This window comes from Oryx dammah, unplaced genomic scaffold (assembly GCF_014754425.2).
Source record: "Oryx dammah isolate SB20612 unplaced genomic scaffold, SCBI_Odam_1.1 HiC_scaffold_15, whole genome shotgun sequence".
Classification (NCBI taxonomy): domain Eukaryota; kingdom Metazoa; phylum Chordata; class Mammalia; order Artiodactyla; family Bovidae; genus Oryx; species Oryx dammah.
In genome coordinates, this window is record NW_024070199.1 from 43,458,868 (window position 1) to 43,474,923 (window position 16,056).

Below are 16,056 nucleotides of genomic sequence, written 5' to 3' on the forward strand. Positions count from 1 at the left end.
GCCGCCTGGCTGGGAGAATGGCCGTCAGGAGTCTCAAGGAAGGCCACTGAGGAATGTCGCTAAGCTGTCTCAGCAAGATCAAGGCAAGAAGGCACAAGTCCCTCAGGGTAAGAGGGACAAGTCACTCAGTCGTGTCTGACGCTTTGCAACCCCATGGACTGTAGCCTGCCAGGCTCCTCTGTCCATGGGATTTTCTAGACAAGGATACTGGAGTGGGTTGCCATTTTCTTCTCCAGAGGATCTTCCTGACCCAGGAATCAAGCCTACATCTCTTATGTCTCCTGCACTGGCTGGCGAGTTCTTCTTTACCACCAGCACCACCTGGCAAGAGAGATAAGGCCAAAAAAAGGTGGATAAGACCTAAAGAGCCTTCCTGGTAGTAGAAACAGCATGTGGAAAAGGGCAGGAGTGGAAAAACCTTGGTCAACTTATCAGCCTTGCTAAGAGCAAACTCAGGGAGAATGGGGAGAAGGGAACCAGAGGAAGGGCTTGGAGGGGCGATGGGCCAGGTGCGTTCAGTGAGTGCTGGTGCCTGGCTTGCAACCCTGCAGACTTAAGAGGCAGGTACTGTTACAGTCTGCTGCTGCTTTTTTTTTTTTTTTTTTGGCAGATGTGGAAACTGAAACTCAGAGAGGTTAGGTAACTAGCCCAAGGTCACACAGCCAGAGCATCTCAGAGCTGGGGTTCGAGCTCAAGCTCTCTGGCTCTTGAGCTTAGAACTCAACTACTAAACTACATTGCCTCCTTCCCCAGCTTCTCGAGGGCGGAGTTGAGGGACAGCAGAGATGCCCCTCCGGATCCCAGGCTGCTCTGGTTTTCCCCTCTCCTGTCCTGGAAGATCACAGCAAACGGGAGAAGGAGAATCTGGGCCAGGGAGCAGAAGGGGGGAATGGGGGGAGGGTTCCCAGGAGGTCTGCCTACCTCAGGGCCTAAGTGAAGAGCTTCTGTAGAATTCCTGCCCCCTCGTCTCCCCATGCCCAGCAGACAGTGGTAACCAGTGAAACAGGCCCTGCGGGAGCCCAGAAAGAGTGAAATCAGGGAAGACTTCCTGGAGGAGACAGCAGAGTGGGAAGGACTGAGTGCATGGAGGAGGGAGAGAGCCTCATGGCAGGGAAACCACTTGCGCAGGCGTCTGGGGAGCCAGATGGCTAGCTAGGGCTGGAAAGGCCAGGTGGGGCGGAGCCGGGGAGGCTTCCTGTCCAAGGTGAGTCTGAACATCCTTGACCGGCTGGCAGTGAGGTCTGGGCAGGAGCGGGGCAGAGGGAGGGAGACCTGGGGCAGATGGCACCATAAGCAGCTTTGGGAGTCATGACGAGGAACATCAGCGAGCCCTCCTCTCAGTGAGGAGCAGCCCCGCTGCTTCTAGGTTTTATGGTCATTCAGCAGGGCCCAAACCATGGTCCTCCCATCTCTTCCCGCCCCTTCCTCCCCTCCTACCGCACCTTTCCCTGCTCCTCCAGCCCCAGGCCTCAAGGGTGCCAAGCGCCCTCTGTCGGAGCCCTCAGGAATAGGCCGAGCCCCACCCAAGAGGACAGGTGTGGAGGTCACGTCCTGACAACGGCAGTGGGGGGCCAGGCCTGCACGTGGGAGGGGTAGGAGGAGCCACGGCAGCAGCCACGGGTGACAGCGGCTCAAACTCTCCCTTCCTCTCTCCCGCCTGTTGCTTATGCCTGCAGACACCCGAAGGGACAGACCAAAAAGCCAAATGGACACTTGGGCTGGGCCACAGGGCTGCCTCACTCTCCACCCCCTCCCACCGCACTGTCAACCTTCCCGTCCCAGCCAGAGGGATCAGTAACAGCAAAGCAGGGATGAGAGGCCTGTGCCTCCAGCCCTGAGCTCCAGTTAAATGGTGACTGGAATTGCGTGGGTCTGGGGAGGCCAGACAGAAGGAAACTTGGGACAAGAAGCCCTTCTGGGTTCCACGTGCCACAGACTGAGTCTGCGGCTTACTTGTTGTGAGACAAATTCCTTCCCCTCAAGAGCCTCAATTTCCCCATCTGAAGAATGGGTATATTGATCAAGAAGGTCTCTGAAGGCACCCGCACCCCCATATACCAGTTGTGGGATCTTGGGCAAATTACCTGTCCCCTTTGGGCCTCAGTTTCCTCATTCATCAAAGGAGGATAGGAATTCATAGGAATTCTCCAGGCCAGAATACTGGAGTGGGTAGCTTTTCCCTTCTCCAGGGCATCTTCCCAACCCAGGGATCGAATCCAGGTCTCCTGCACTGCAGGAGGATTCTTTACCAGCTGAGCCACAGAGGAAGCTCATGAAATGCCACATGTCAAGTGTCTGGCACACAGTGGGTGCTCAGTAAACGTGAGGCCAAGGCTTTGGGTGGAGGGGTTCTGGAGCTCTGGGATCTGGTGTTTGGGATGAAAAGGAGTTGGAGGGGTACATTGGGAGGTTTGAAGAGCAAAGCGTCTGTGTCCCCTGCCAAGACATCCCAAAGGGCAGGACGCAGGACCAGGCTTCTGAAATGCCACCTCCTCTGGCACCCACTCCGGGTGCCTCCACCCCCCTCATGAACGCCCCACACCACAAGCCAGGAACACCAAGTAGAGCCCGTAGCCCTGCGTATTGATGGTGCAGGGAGCAGAGTGGCCACACGGGGGCAGCAGAGACTCGGCCCCGACAGCAGGGAGTTTCCGGCCTCACTGAGGATGGGGGTGGACCGTCAGAAAATGGGGCAGATGGGCCAGGGCCATGGGGGGTCCTTGGAGCAGATGGGGGCCCGAGGGTAGTCACCTGTCTGCTGACCTCGCGCTCAGGTCACGTTCTGAATTCACTCAGCCAAGCAACTGTTGTTCCTTCATCTATTTCTTCGGTTTATTCTTTTGAGTCGGCCCACCTTCCTTTCTTTGTCTCTCTCTCGCTCCTTCACCTGCCTTCCTTTTCCCTGTTTGTCCAGCCAGTCAACTGGACATAACATCCTGAGCCACGGCTAGGTTCCAGCCCGGGGCAGGACTCCCATCTAGAGGATGGAGGTGGGTGGGCCTCGGTCCCTGCCACTGAGGTGCTCAGGGCTCGGCCGAGGGCAGGAGAGCCTGCCTGGCTATTACATTCGAAGGAAGGACTTCCGCCTCAGGCCGAGGACCTGGGGTCTGCAGGTCAGTGACCCGCTGAGCAGGGTGCTGGAGGACTCTGGGCCTGGGACGGCTGGGGCCTCAAACGGCTGCGTCACCCACAAGCTGGTGGTGAACAGCAGCCAGAGAAAACTGTAAAACAGCAAACAGTATGCTGGTCAGGCCGACTGTGACCCCGGGCCACCTCTTCATCCAAAACAACCCCCAAGAAAACAGCACCATCCTGGGCCCGGCAATGTCTGAGATTTGGGGAAATTCCCTGGCAGCAGGGCAGACTCTGGCCAGTGACTAAATCTCCCTCTGGCAGAAGCAGAAGCATAGAGTGAGAGTGAGGCTGGGTTTAACATCAGGGGACGTGGGTTGAAATCTCTGCTCAGGATCGTGCTAGCCTGACGCAAGGCATTGCCTCTCTCTGAGCTTCAGTTCCCAGATCTGCAGAATGGGGGAATCCGATCCCTCACTCTGCCCAGCTCACAGTCTGAGCACTAGAGGAAATAATGCATACGAGGTGTGATAACTGGGAGAAAGAAAGCCTGGCTCTGCAGTCAGAACCGGGTTCCAGTTACAGCCCTGCCTCGTGCTGGCTGTGGATCTTAGAGAAGAGCTTAAACCTCTTTGGGCCTCAAGTGCCCCATCTGTAAAGTGGGGTTAACATTCCCCACCTGCTAGGGGACAGAAGGGCCTCCACACGGTTGGCAGTCCATTGATGGGCGCTGTTACTATTAGGAAACGTTCAGTGAAACTCTAAAGCATGACACACATCAAGAGTGTCATTAGAGTGATTATCCCCGTAGCAACCAAGGCCAAACACCTCTGCCTGACTCTTAGCTCCCTCCACCCCTAGTCTGGCCCCACCTGCCTCCCAGCCTTGCCACCCAACGCCTGATGACAGCAGTCATCATGGGAGCCTAGGGGATGACGAGGCCGACAGCTGATTGTTGGGGGTGGGGTTCCTCCCCACCACTCCTTGGGGCGGGGAGCCCTGATCAGTGGCTACACACCCAGTCCGGTGCCAAGTCACTGCCCAGCCCTTTGGCAGTTTCGGGGAGGAAGGGGCAGCTGACGGGTGGGAAGGGATGTCCTGGGGTGCTCCCTCCGTCCAGGTGAGGCTTCATACGGCCTGCTGACCATGGCCCTAGCTGAGCCTGGAACAGGAGTCAGCGGCCTGGACTCTGCCGCTCAGCAGAGGGGCGGTGACTCTTGCCCTAGCTGCCTCTTTGGGCCACGGTGAGGTTTAAGGGGGCTGAGAGTGGTTTTTCACCTCCTGGCTTTGAACTGCGTGAGGAATGATGTCATGACCTTTGTGGGGGAAGGTGAAAAACCCCAAGACTCCCACCCTCTGTTTCTCTGAGCTTCAGTGAAAACAGTCCATGATCTGGGGGCGGCCTTTGTGCCCATCTTATAAATATATATTTCAATTCTGGCTGCTAATAGGAGTAGGAGGCCTTCCCAGATGTCACTAGAGGTAAAGAATCTACCTGCCAATCCAGAAGATGGCACAGGTTGGATTCCTGGGTCAGAAAGGTCCCCCGGAGGAGGAAAATGGCAACCCACGCCAGTATTCTTGCCTGAAAAATTCCATGGACAGAGGAGCCTGGCGGGCCACAGTCCATGAGTTCACAAAGAGCTGGACACGAGTGAGTGAGTGAGCACACATAACTGGAGTAGGAGGTCAGGTGACTGAGTTTCCAGTTCAATTCTGCATTAATTCCTGGCACCCAAAGTGCTCCACTATCCAGGCCCCATTTAACCCTCAAATTCACCCCCAGGACCAGCTCCCTAATCCAACCTCACCCATCATCATAGGGAAGAACTGCAGCACCCCTCCCCCCACACTGCAAACAACCCCCCACACACACCTCTATACCTTACCCATGCTGTCCCCTCAGTTTGGAACCCTCTTCTCTGGCCCCTTTCTCTAACCACCCCCAGCCCGAGTTCGGGGCCCCTCTTCCTGACTCCCATCCACTGCCTGTCCCTGCCATCACTGGAGCTCTCATCACACTGATATGTCCCATTTGTCTTCTAGGCTGTGAGAGACTTTTGTTTTGTTTTGTTTTGTCTGCATCAGGCCTTAGTTGCAGCATGCAGGGTCTTTCGTTGTGGTGCGAGGGGCTTAGTTGCCCCACATGTGGGATCTTAAGTACCCCACCCAGGGATTGAACTCACATCCCTAGCACTGGAAGGCAGATTCCCAATCACTGAACCACCAGGGAAGTCCCTGGGAGAGACTTGAACTTCTGCAGTTCAGAGTCCCCAAGCCCTTGAGCACAGGCAGTCACCAGTGTTGGTTAAATAGCAAGAATTACACTTGGCATTACTGACCATGTACCGGACCCTGCTCTAAGCACTTTACAGAAGGAAGGTTCCATCGCTTTCCCCAGGCCATGCCCCAGGCAGAGGGGGGAGACCCACTGCTAGTGAGAGTTCCTGGTACTGGCTGGGGGAGGGGAGGTCCCGCTGGCAGTGCCACTGACTGGCCCATAAGAGCCTGCCTGGGTCACCCCCTTCCCACCTGCCCTGGAACACCTGCAGGAGGGCTGTGGGGTGTTCTGTCTCCAGGGAGATGGGGGGAGGGGATACATATTCATTCATTCACTCATTCATTCATCCACCAAAAGGCACCAGTTCCTGCTCCAGGCCTGCAGAGACTAGGCACTAGGGACCCCGTCCCTGCCCCCCACCAAGCTGGTGGGCCAACAGGGCTGACCCCCACCTCCGTGCTCGGCGAGAAGTGGGCCAGGAGCCTCGTCTGTCCCCGTCCACCGGGTCACTGCCCAACTACAAGTCTTCGCATCAGACCGGGGTGCGCTCCTGAGGGACCTAGGCCAGATCTGAGTCCTCCACTTCCTACAGCCTGAGGGCCCCACAGAGCAGGGATTCAAGAAGAGTTTGTCTCGGGCCGCCTGGGTCCTGGGCGGTGGGACCGGAGGGGCAGGGCCGCGGAATGCGCCCGGCCGGCCTCTCACCTGGGCCGCCCGCCGCCCGCACTTCCTCCCGCCGCCCCGCCCCTTCCACATTCCTGCCCCGCCGGCCCCGCGGCGGCTGCTCCGCTCGCCCCGGCCCTGCCTCCTTCCCTCTGTCCCTCCGCGCCCCGCGATGAAGGCGGCCCAGGCCTCGGGCGAGGAGGCGCCGGGCGGCGCGCGGTCGGTCAAGGTGGTCCTCGTGGGCGACGGCGGCTGCGGGAAGACGTCGCTGCTGATGGTCTTCGCGGAGGGGGCCTTTCCCGAGGTGAGTGAGGCCTCCCCGGCGCCTCCTACCCCCCAGGAGGGAGAGACGGGAGCCCGTCCTGCCTCCCCGCAGAACCTGGGGTCCAAGGCAGCTCTCACCGTGCCCCCAGGAGTGAAGGACTCAGTGGCATCGTCTGTAAAGTGCCAAGAACGGCACCTACCCCGAGGAGGTGTCCCGGGGCACTGACTTGGGCGGCCTGGGGTCGTTGCGGGTCCTAAGAGAGCCCTCGGTGGCACCTCTTGGCTAAGAGGGACTGACCACTCTGGGGGGAGCTAGATCTCCTGGTTTCAAATCCTGGCTTCGGGACTCACAGCTGTGTGCCCTCGGGCAGGCCCCTTACCCTCTCTGTGCCTGTTTGCTCAACTGCATAATAGGAATAGCGGTGGTGCCCAGCTCTCAGAGTCGCAGCGATGAGTGAGTTCACACAGGTCAAGGGCTGAGCTGCAGCAGGAAGGACCCACTGAAAAGTGGCAAACGTTCTTGGGAGACATCGCACCTTCACCCAGCTCTTGCCCCTACGATGGCTGTCCGGTGGGCTCAGCCTTCCAGGGTCAGAACACAGCAACCTCATCAGACAGCTGGCTTGGCACCTCAGTCTCCCCCAGCTGGGGCCCACCGTGCCTTGCTCAGCGTCTGTGAGCCTCCGATCCCTCATGCGACCTCCCTGGGTGGAGAGACCCAAGGGTGGTGGTGAGGTAGCATTAAGGCAAGGCTAAGACACGGCCCCGGGTGGTACCTGGCATGGCGTCGATGCCTGGGCACGTGGACTGTCTTTCCCCCACCAGCATGCCCACCGCCTGTCCAGGTGGATTTGTCAGCCCCAGGGCAGGGTGAGACCCAGCCACTGTGCGCCCCCTCAGCCCAGTTCCTCTGGAGCCCATGGGTCCCCTTGCAGCACCACCGCCCCCTCCGGTGGATCCCTGCACCCTCCGACCGGGGGGGTGGTGGGAGTTGGATGGGGGAGGCCGGGGAGGCCGGGCCTGCTAACGGAGTCAGCCTTTCTTTCCACTGTGGCAGCATCAAGCCAACTCTTGCTTTGTGGTTTTGGGAGCTGACGTCATGTCCTTTGGCCAGTCACCTTTTTTTTTTTAAGTTGTGGGGAGGGATGTGTTTCCGGGCCCCCAGATGCTGCCTGTGAGAACCCAAACCCAACAATTATGGCAGAGTTGCCGGGAGCTCCACAGAGAAGCTGGGCGACCTGAGGCCTGGGAAAGGGGCCTGCGAGAGGGGCCTGGATGAGGGTGAGGGGGTGGGGGTACCTCATGGCCACTGTCCTGGGCTCTGAGACATCCTCAAGGGTGAGACCCATCCCTACTGCAGAGGCTGCAGTGTGGAAATAGGCGTTCCCAGCTGATGCGAACGAAGTGTGTGTTGAAGGGTGCAGGACACTCCGGGTGGTCAGGGAAAGGGAGCACGTGCCTGTCACCAGGGGCCAGCCTGCCACTGGTCCTCCCATTTGGGGACCCTCATTCCTGGGGACCCGTCTGCCTCCAGGCACAAGAGAGATGCTTCATTTAAAGAAGCACAAGGTCTGAGAGCGGAAAAGCCCTTCAGTTTATAGCTGGAAAGACAGCGGCCAGAGAGAAGAGTCTGGCCGCGGGGCACAGGGCCCACCCGTGAAAGCCCTGGCCTAGAACCCAGGTCTTCCCGGCCGTGACCAGGACATCCCCCGCAGCCCCCCAGAGCTTTGCGAGCCAGAGCAGCCTCCTCCTGTCCTGGCCTTGGATGCTTCCTCCTGACAGCCCTCCAAGCCCAGGGAGCCAACAGCTAGGAGAATTGGGGTCCCATATGCCAGGCCTCCTGTCTGCAGCAAAGAGCAGGCTGAGATCTGGAGGGCCTCAGGGGTCTGGAGGTGAGCCTTCAGTGAGCCTTGTCTGGCTGTGGCCCAACCTTGGGTTCAGGGCTGCAGAGTAGAGAGAAAGCTCCCAAGGCAGGGGGACTCCTAGCTGGGCACCGGCCCCTGACACTTGGGGCAACAACCACAACCACAGGTCCAGAAGCCTAGGGCCCCCACTGCAGGGTCAGAGTGGAACAGGGCAGGGCCTACCAGCTGACCTTCCAGGGCCAGCCGAGTTCTTCTGGGCCCCCGCAGGGACTTCCATGGATGTGCTTCCCCGGGGAAACTCCTGGGTCTCCTCTCTGGAGCTGTGTCTCCCATGCTATAATGGTCCATCTGTCTGTCTGTGAGCGCTGTGAGGTCAGACCCAAGCATGAGTCATCTGCCCTGGTCTAGCTGGGCCCAGCCCTGTCTTTCTGCAGGAGGACAGCGCAGATAAGATTAGGTGCCTATTGGTCCTGCAGGCAGAGAGTGACCCTGCCTGGGGGGTTCAAAGAACAAGACAAAAGGTGTCGATGGAGTCTGCGGGATGACATTCCAGAGGGGAGAACCCAGTCCCACTCTGTGAATGGGGTTTCCTGCTCAGCTCTGGTGCCAGGGGCTAGAGTGGGTAACCTCAGGAGAGACAGGTGAGGAGGGTCACAGCCTGGCCCGTGGAGCCTGAGAGACCTGGCCCCATCCTCAGCCATCTATCTAGTATGTTACCGTGGGCCAGTCACTTCCCCTCTCTGGGCCTCAGTGTCTTCAACAGGAAAATGCAGAGGGGAACTTCCCTGTTGGTCCAGTGGTTAGAACGCCACGCTGTCACTTGTGGGAGATGCGGGTTCAATTCCCGGTCAAGGAACTAAGATCCCACATGCTGAGTGAGGCCAAAAAAGAGAAAATGGGGATAGTACTGACTTTCTAAGGTTACCAGGATCAGAGATGGTGCAGGTAAAGAGCCTCACAGAGCAGATCCCTCGAGAATGTGGGTGACGGTGTTATCTCCACGGACACTTGCAGAGTCCTAAAGTGCGTCTCCCAAGAACTTCATGGCAGGTCACCCTGCGCCTCAGATCAGGAGGGGTCCTGCCACAGTGGGCAGCCTGCCTGGGAGCTCAACAGATGTCAGCACCTCCATGGCAACAGGCTGGGGAGGGGCTGGGGAAGGGGCACCTCCTGGAGGGGTGGATGCTGCCCCTGGCACCTAGCTTCCTAAGCAGTGCGTGTTGCCCTCACCTGCCAGCCAGCCTTCGCTGTCACACACAGATACTCACCTCCTTTAAGCAGTGAGGGCGCTGGCCCAAGGTCACACAGTGAGTGCCAGAGTCCGTCCTAATCCAGGTGCATCTCATTCCAAAGCCCATGCTCCTTGGACTTCCCTGGTGGTCCAGTGGTTAAGACTCTGCTCTTCCATCGCAGGACATGCGGGTTCGATCCCTTGTTGGGGAACTAAGATCCTACATGCTGTGGGGCACATCCAAAAAAAATGAAAGCCAGCGCTCATAGCCACCATGGCACCAAGTCACACTGTCCCCTACCAGGCCTGAGAGGAGGGGCAAGGAGGGGGCAGCCCTAGTCTGAGTAGAGGAAATGCCAGTGACTAGAGTCCAGGGTGGCTGACCCCAGGGCCATCCTTGACTTCTCCATCCTGCCTGGTTGCCTGCTCTGTGACCCACCTTTCTCCCCACCCTCCCCACCACCGCTTCCTGAGTGCCCTTGAAGGACGTTGCTGACCCTCTGCTAAGGGACTGCACCTCCCAGTGGCCAGGCCCTGACTCAGAGGACCAGCGCGCAGGCAGCCTTGAAGTCCTCCTGAGTCATGGGCAGGTGGGGGCCCCACCTGGCATGGGAAGAGGGAAAAACAGGGTCCCCCGGGCTATGGCCCCATTGCCCAGCCCTGAGCAAGGGGGCAAGACTTGGCTACCCGAAAGGCAGGGGGCCCAGGGTGCCGCTTGGTGCAAAGGGCTTGTGGTATGAAAAGCTCCCCCCTGTTGCTCGGCCCCCCCCCCGCACAAGCTCCCCTCTTCATTCCTGCACTTGTGTAAAAGCCCCTCCTGCTCCCACTCATCCGGCCTTTGTGGAGAGGGGGCGAGCTCAGGCTTAGCGGGCCTGGGGTGGAGGGGCCCCTGGCCAGGTGACCTCCACCTGGGGCTGGGCAGGTAAAAGAGACAGAAACGGGAACATCCTGGTTGGATTATGAGAGGTTGAGAGGCAAAAGAGGGGACCCCCCCCCCCCCCCCCGCCGAAAACTAGGAGTTCCCCAGGGTAGGCAGTGAGTCCTTATGACTTGTTCCTGAATGTGCAGAATCAGACCTGGAGAAGGTGGTCGTGAATGAGTGAGTGAATGAATAAGTGAATGACATAGGTTAACATCATTCTAGGAGGCGGGGACAGCAGGAAGGAAGGCTCGGAAATGGGACAGTCTGGACCAGGACAAAGATAAAAGTAGCAGTCCTGGCACCTGTAGAATGTTAGTCTGTACCAGGCCCTGGGCTCGGGGCTCCGTGTGAAACTCCGCATTGAATCCTTACAGCAGCGCTCTGTGGTTGGTGCTCCAGGGGCCCACTCTACAGTCTCAGAGGGGCCCAGGGAGGTTCAGTGCTTCGGGGCGGGCACACAGCTGCAAAGTGGCCGCAACGCCACCAGCCAGCTCCCTCCCAGAAACCATCCGCTCTGCTGACTGCCAAAGGGGCTGTGCCATGGGCATTCATGGGCTCTGACCTGGTTGCCAGGACCACCGCCCTTCAGGAGTGCCTGCTTAACCACCCCCAACCCCTTCTTCCTCAGAGCTACACCCCCACGGTGTTTGAGCGGCTTGCTGTGAATCTGCAGGTGAAAGGCAAACCCGTCCACCTCCAAATCTGGGACACGGCAGGTGGGCACAGGGCTGGGGGAGGGGCAGGGTGGGAGGAGGGGCCCCGCCCCCTTTCTTCTGAACCAGGGAGGTCGAGCAGTCTCCAGGGAATGGGTGTCAGCCTGAACCCTCCTCACTGTAGCCCCCTGACCTAGGGCAGCCAACAGGGTTCTGGAGATGAGGCAGAACTCTTGGCTCTCAAGAGGCGGACTGTTTCTGGCCTCCTGAGCGTTCTACCCTGGCTTTAGCGTCTATAAGATTGTTTGACCTTAACTTCTGACCTCCAGCCTCCTGACCTTGCCCACAAGAAGGTTCAGAGTCAACTACATCAGAATTCAAAGCTAGGAGACTTCCCTGGCAGGCCAGCAGTTACGACTCTGCCTTCCACTGCAGGAGACCTGGGTTCAATCCCTGGTCAGGGAACTAAGATCCCACAGGTCAAAAAAAAAAAAAAAAAGAATTCAAAGCTAAACTCAAGGAATCCCACAACCCCCTTACCTTGTTGGGCTGTGACATCTTGGCCCAGGTCCCACCTGCCTCTTTCTTCTCATCCCCCAGCTCCCCCAAGCCCAGGGCAAAGCAGGTTTCTGAGTGGGGGCCTCAGAAACCCCCTACTCCTGCCAGAGCAGGGCTCTCTCAGCAAGTGGTCTCACCCGGGCTGGGGCTGGCACATCCCACAGGCCGGCCAGGGGGACACGGCCCCAAGGGGATCATTCATGGGCTGGACTCCGAGGCACAGAACTAGGTCCTGGTCTAGTTCACCCGCTCAGCTCACAGCCTCCCCTGGTCTTGGTTGGGGTGACCTCTCTGATGTTGGGGACGTGCTGACAGTGGGCAGGAGATCTGGAGGGAGTGACCGCCCCCCACCCTATCAGGGCAAGTGGACTATGACCGCCTGCGGCCCCTGTTCTACCCTGATGCCAGCGTCCTGCTCCTCTGCTTTGACGTCACCAGTCCACACAGCTTCGACAACATCTCTAACCGGGTAGGTGGCAGGGGGGTGGAGGTGGGGATGGACAGGGAGCCATGGCCCCATAGCCAGGCCACTCCGCTCCGCCCCTGCCCTGGACCCAGCTGACTGTCAGAACCTGGCAGGCCCTGGATGATGTGTGGTCCAACGTGTTTGGCATAACTGTGGGAAAACGGAGGTCCAGAGCGGCTTACATAAGGTCCCACAGGGATCTGGTGGCTGGGTCTGGACGAGACCTCTGACTCCCAGTCCAGTACTTCCTGCCTGCCCATACCAAGCTCAGAAAGCTGAGGCCTTTCCACCATGACCCTGCCTAAGGATGCAGGGCGGCCCACAGACCCCGGCTTCTCCCCAGCCCGGGCCTGTCCGAGGTCACAGGAACTGTCAGCCTCCTGCAACGTGACCGCTGGCTCCCAGTGGCTGCCCAGGACATCTGCTGATCACGGTAGACGTCCCCAGGGCTTCTCACAGGTGTTGGGGACATGGTCCCTGGAGTTCCTCTGTTCCGGCCAGCAGCTCCTGTTGCCAGGGCCTCCAGGCGTGTGTGAAGGGCGTGCTCCAGGGTCTGTCAGAGCACAACCAGTGACAGCGCTAGTAGCGATAACCGCAACGATGATGGCAGTGTTTACTGAGGACTTAATACGGGCCAGGTAGAGTGCTGGGCACGGACATACTTACTCAGCTAACCTAGAAATGTTATGGAGGAACTTCCCTGGTGATCTAGTGATTAACACTCTGCACTTCTGCAGAGGGCGCAGGTTCAATCCCTGGTTGGGGAACTTAGATCCTGCATGCCCCACAGTATAACCAAAAAGTGGAAAAAAAACAAAAACAATTATGGAGCAGATACTATCATTCCCAGATTGGGGCCCTGGCTCCAAGATACACATCTATTAAAGTGGTAACCCTGGGACTTGAGCTAGTCTTGTCCATGCAGACTGGTATGCATTTGGAAGGTACCTCTATGTGCCAGGACTGTTCTAGGCACCAAGGCTGAGACCAGGGTACTGGCAGAGGGGATGGTGAGAGGTGAGTGGGTACCGAATCTGGAAGGTAGAACCAAACCACTGGGGTTTGCAGACAGATTGGACGTGGGTGGGAGAGAGACATTTGCTTAGAGCACCTGGAAGGTAGGCTTGCCGTTTCCCAAGACGAGGAGGAGCAAGCTGAGGGCAGGGAGGTGGGCAGTGGAGGCCCCTTGGACTTCCCGGTGGAGGGGCAGGCGGAAGTCTGAGTCTGCAGTTCCTGGGAGGGGACAGGGCTGGGCAGATCCATTTAGGAGCTGCTGGTGGGGAAGAGCTGTGAATTGGGGGTGGGGGGTAGCGGGGAGCTGTCACCTGGAGACCTGAGGACAACCAGGAGTGTGGGGCCCTGGGGCACCATGCCAACCAGCTTTCAGAGGATGGAATGATTGCTGATACCAGGGCTTAGCTAGGACAAGGTCTGATGAGATGCCCTATTGGACTTAACAAAGCAGAGTCAGAGAGAAGACCCTTGTCAAGGGCAGTTTTGTGGATGGGAGGGTTGCTGGGACCCCACATAGGCCCCATATGCCTCCAGAGGCCAGACAGTTTAATGCTGGTTTTCCCTGAAACTGAGCCGGCGTGTGCTGCTGGTTCCAAGCTCCTGGGTTATAGTCCAGACTGAAATAACCCAGCCGTGAGGCCTCGCATTCCAGAGAGCAGCTGGCAGGACAGGAGTGCCCCCTCCGACAGGCCAACAGCTGCTGCAAGCATTTCGTGAGCTGCTTTAGTTTTAGAGCCTCGCTATTTCTTTATAAATTTTGCCCCACTGGGGAGATGGTTCTGGGACCTCTTATCTTGCAGAGGTAGGATTCTAGAGCAGGTGGGGACAGGGCTCTGGGAGCTAACCTCTGGGTTCAAATTCTAACACTTCCGGTCTTGTGACCAAGGCCAAGTTACAGAGCCTCCCTGCACCTCAGTGAGTGCATCTGTGCGGTGGGACTGATGATGGAACTTGCCTCACAGAGACAGGGGGTGTGTGTGCTCATTGTGTGTAAAGTCAGCCTGGCCCGGAGTACCTTGTCTTGTTAGTGCCAGTGAGTTGTTCCCTTGCTCAGTCGCTCAGTTGCTCAGTCGTGTCTGACTCTTTGCAGCCCCATGGACTGTAGCCTGCCGATGTCCTCTGTCCATGGGATTCTCCAGGCAAGAATACTGGAGTGGGCTCCTCCTTCAGGGGATCTTCCCTGACCCAGGGATTGAACCCGTGTCTGCTGCATCGGCACTGCATTACCACTAGCGCCAAGAGTACTCCCTAAGCTGGCTGTGCTAAGTATCCGCCAAGAATGCTCCCTAAACTGGCTGTGCTAAGTATCACTGTCAAAGTCTACCTGGAGTTCAGGACAGTGGCCCGCTCCCCTGATGGCTCCCACACGTGCCCTCACCACCCCTCTCCCTGCAGTGGTACCCAGAGGTGAATCACTTCTGCAAGGAGGTGCCCATCGTCGTCGTGGGCTGCAAGACCGACCTGCGCAAGGACAAGTCGCTGGTGAAGAAGCTGCGGAAAAACGGGTTGGAACCTGTGACCTACCACAGGGTAGGAGACGTAGCCGAGGGTAGGGTGGGGTAGGGGCAGGAGAGGGCGCCCCTGGGATGGTGCCACTCCAGCCCAGCCTCTCAGCACACACAGGATGTGGAGCAGGGTGGGGGGTGTTTTGGAAGCAGCCGTGGTCAAGAACTGCCAGGCTTGGAAGTTTCTAGTGAGGATGGAGAGCGAGTGGAGTGCACATCAGGTCCTGACCCCCCAATTTGCAGCCGGGGGGACTCCCTGCCCAGTTCTTTAGTCTGCAGGCCCCTCTCTGTGGCACGCCTGGGTCAGGCTGGGAAGGTAATTAGTTGGTACCTGGAGAGGCAGAGACCCGGCCGAGAACTGAGACGGGAAACTGGATGAACCCATCAGGGTGCTTGGTCAGGCCAGGGGGCAGGAGACGTGGGCGCCCTAGGAGAGCACACCTAGGACGTGCCTGGTCGGGGAGGGGGCGGCTGGACGGGAGGCCCCCAGCAGCGGCCAGCTGACGGCAGCCCTGTTGTGCTCTCTGCTAGGGCCAGGAGATGGCGCGGGCCGTGGGCGCCGTGGCCTACCTCGAATGCTCAGCTCTGCTCCAGGAGAACGTCCACGCCGTCTTCCAGGAGGCAGCCGAGGTGGCCCTCAGCAGCCGCGGTCGCAACTTCTGGAGGCGGATCACCCGGAGCTTTTGTGTGGTGACCTGAGGGCCTGGGGCCCTCCCCGCCCGACTGCCCTGGCAGCACAGGAAGGAGCTGGTTGCTGACCTTCTGCCCAGTTGGCTGGGCTGGACCCAGTCCCCAGGCTGTGACCATCGAACTGTACCTCAAACAAGTGGGCACCCCCGAGGCCAGCCCCCCCGACCCTGGGGCTGGGATCCTGGATTGCAGCGAAACCCTCTGAGGCCTGAGGAAGGGGGGTCCCAGGCTCACCAGTCCTATGGAGGGCTGGTCCTGGAGACCCTTGACTCGCTCCCATCTCCCAGCCCTGGACCACACACCCTGGAGTGGCCCTGTGTGCCCTGGCGCCACCTTGTGGCTCTTCTTAGGGCTGTACCCACCCCACCCACCCCCTCCTTCACCCTGCCCATCCCAGTGGTAAACACTTTAAGATGATATCACTTGTCATGCCTCTTGCTTTGAAATGCCTTTACACACTGTTCCATGTAGGGGATAAAAGCACACCCTGTGTAGGCACTGGGCCCAGTATAACCACCTGGATCCAAACCAGGCTGTCACTTTCGGACCCTTGGGCAAGGTACCTGGGCCTCTTGCCTGTGAAAGAGGCGGGTACCTGGCACAAGAGGGTGCTCACACAAGGCTCACAAGTATCGCTTTTATTTATGATAAATACAGTAGATAATATTCCATGGGTGTAAGGTACATAGTACAGTCTACAATATTGTACAGAGTTCTCCAGAGAAACAGAGCCAATAGGATATGTATTCAGAGGGTGATGATTTTAAGGAATCGGCTTAAAAACACAATTTTGAGGACTGACAAATCCGAAACCTGTAGAACAGGTTGGAGGTCGATGTTGCTGTCCTGAGTCTGAATTCTGAAGGGCAGCA

At 58.4% G+C, this 16,056-nt stretch overlaps 1 protein-coding gene across 1 annotated transcript; it reads left to right on the top strand.

The window, feature by feature from the left end:
* Positions 1 to 6,111: 6,111 nt before the first annotated feature.
* RHOD (ras homolog family member D) lies at positions 6,112 to 15,603 on the top strand. Its single transcript, XM_040256426.1, has 5 exons — positions 6,112 to 6,320; positions 10,927 to 11,014; positions 11,869 to 11,978; positions 14,385 to 14,519; positions 15,026 to 15,603. Exons 1-5 carry the CDS (start codon positions 6,189 to 6,191, stop codon positions 15,191 to 15,193), a joined length of 633 nt encoding a protein of 210 aa, XP_040112360.1. The 5' UTR covers positions 6,112 to 6,188; the 3' UTR covers positions 15,194 to 15,603.
* Positions 15,604 to 16,056: the final 453 nt, after the last annotated feature.

Bases quoted from the DNA above. Each gene is read 5' to 3' on its own strand.
- RHOD (XM_040256426.1), top strand. From the start codon at position 6,189: ATGAAGGCGGCCCAGGCCTCGGGCGAGGAGGCGCCGGGCGGCGCGCGG. The intron at 6,321-10,926 runs GTGAGTGAGGCC...CTTCTTCCTCAG, and splicing joins CGGAGGGGGCCTTTCCCGAG to AGCTACACCCCCACGGTGTT. The intron at 14,520-15,025 runs GTAGGAGACGTA...GCTCTCTGCTAG, and splicing joins AACCTGTGACCTACCACAGG to GGCCAGGAGATGGCGCGGGC.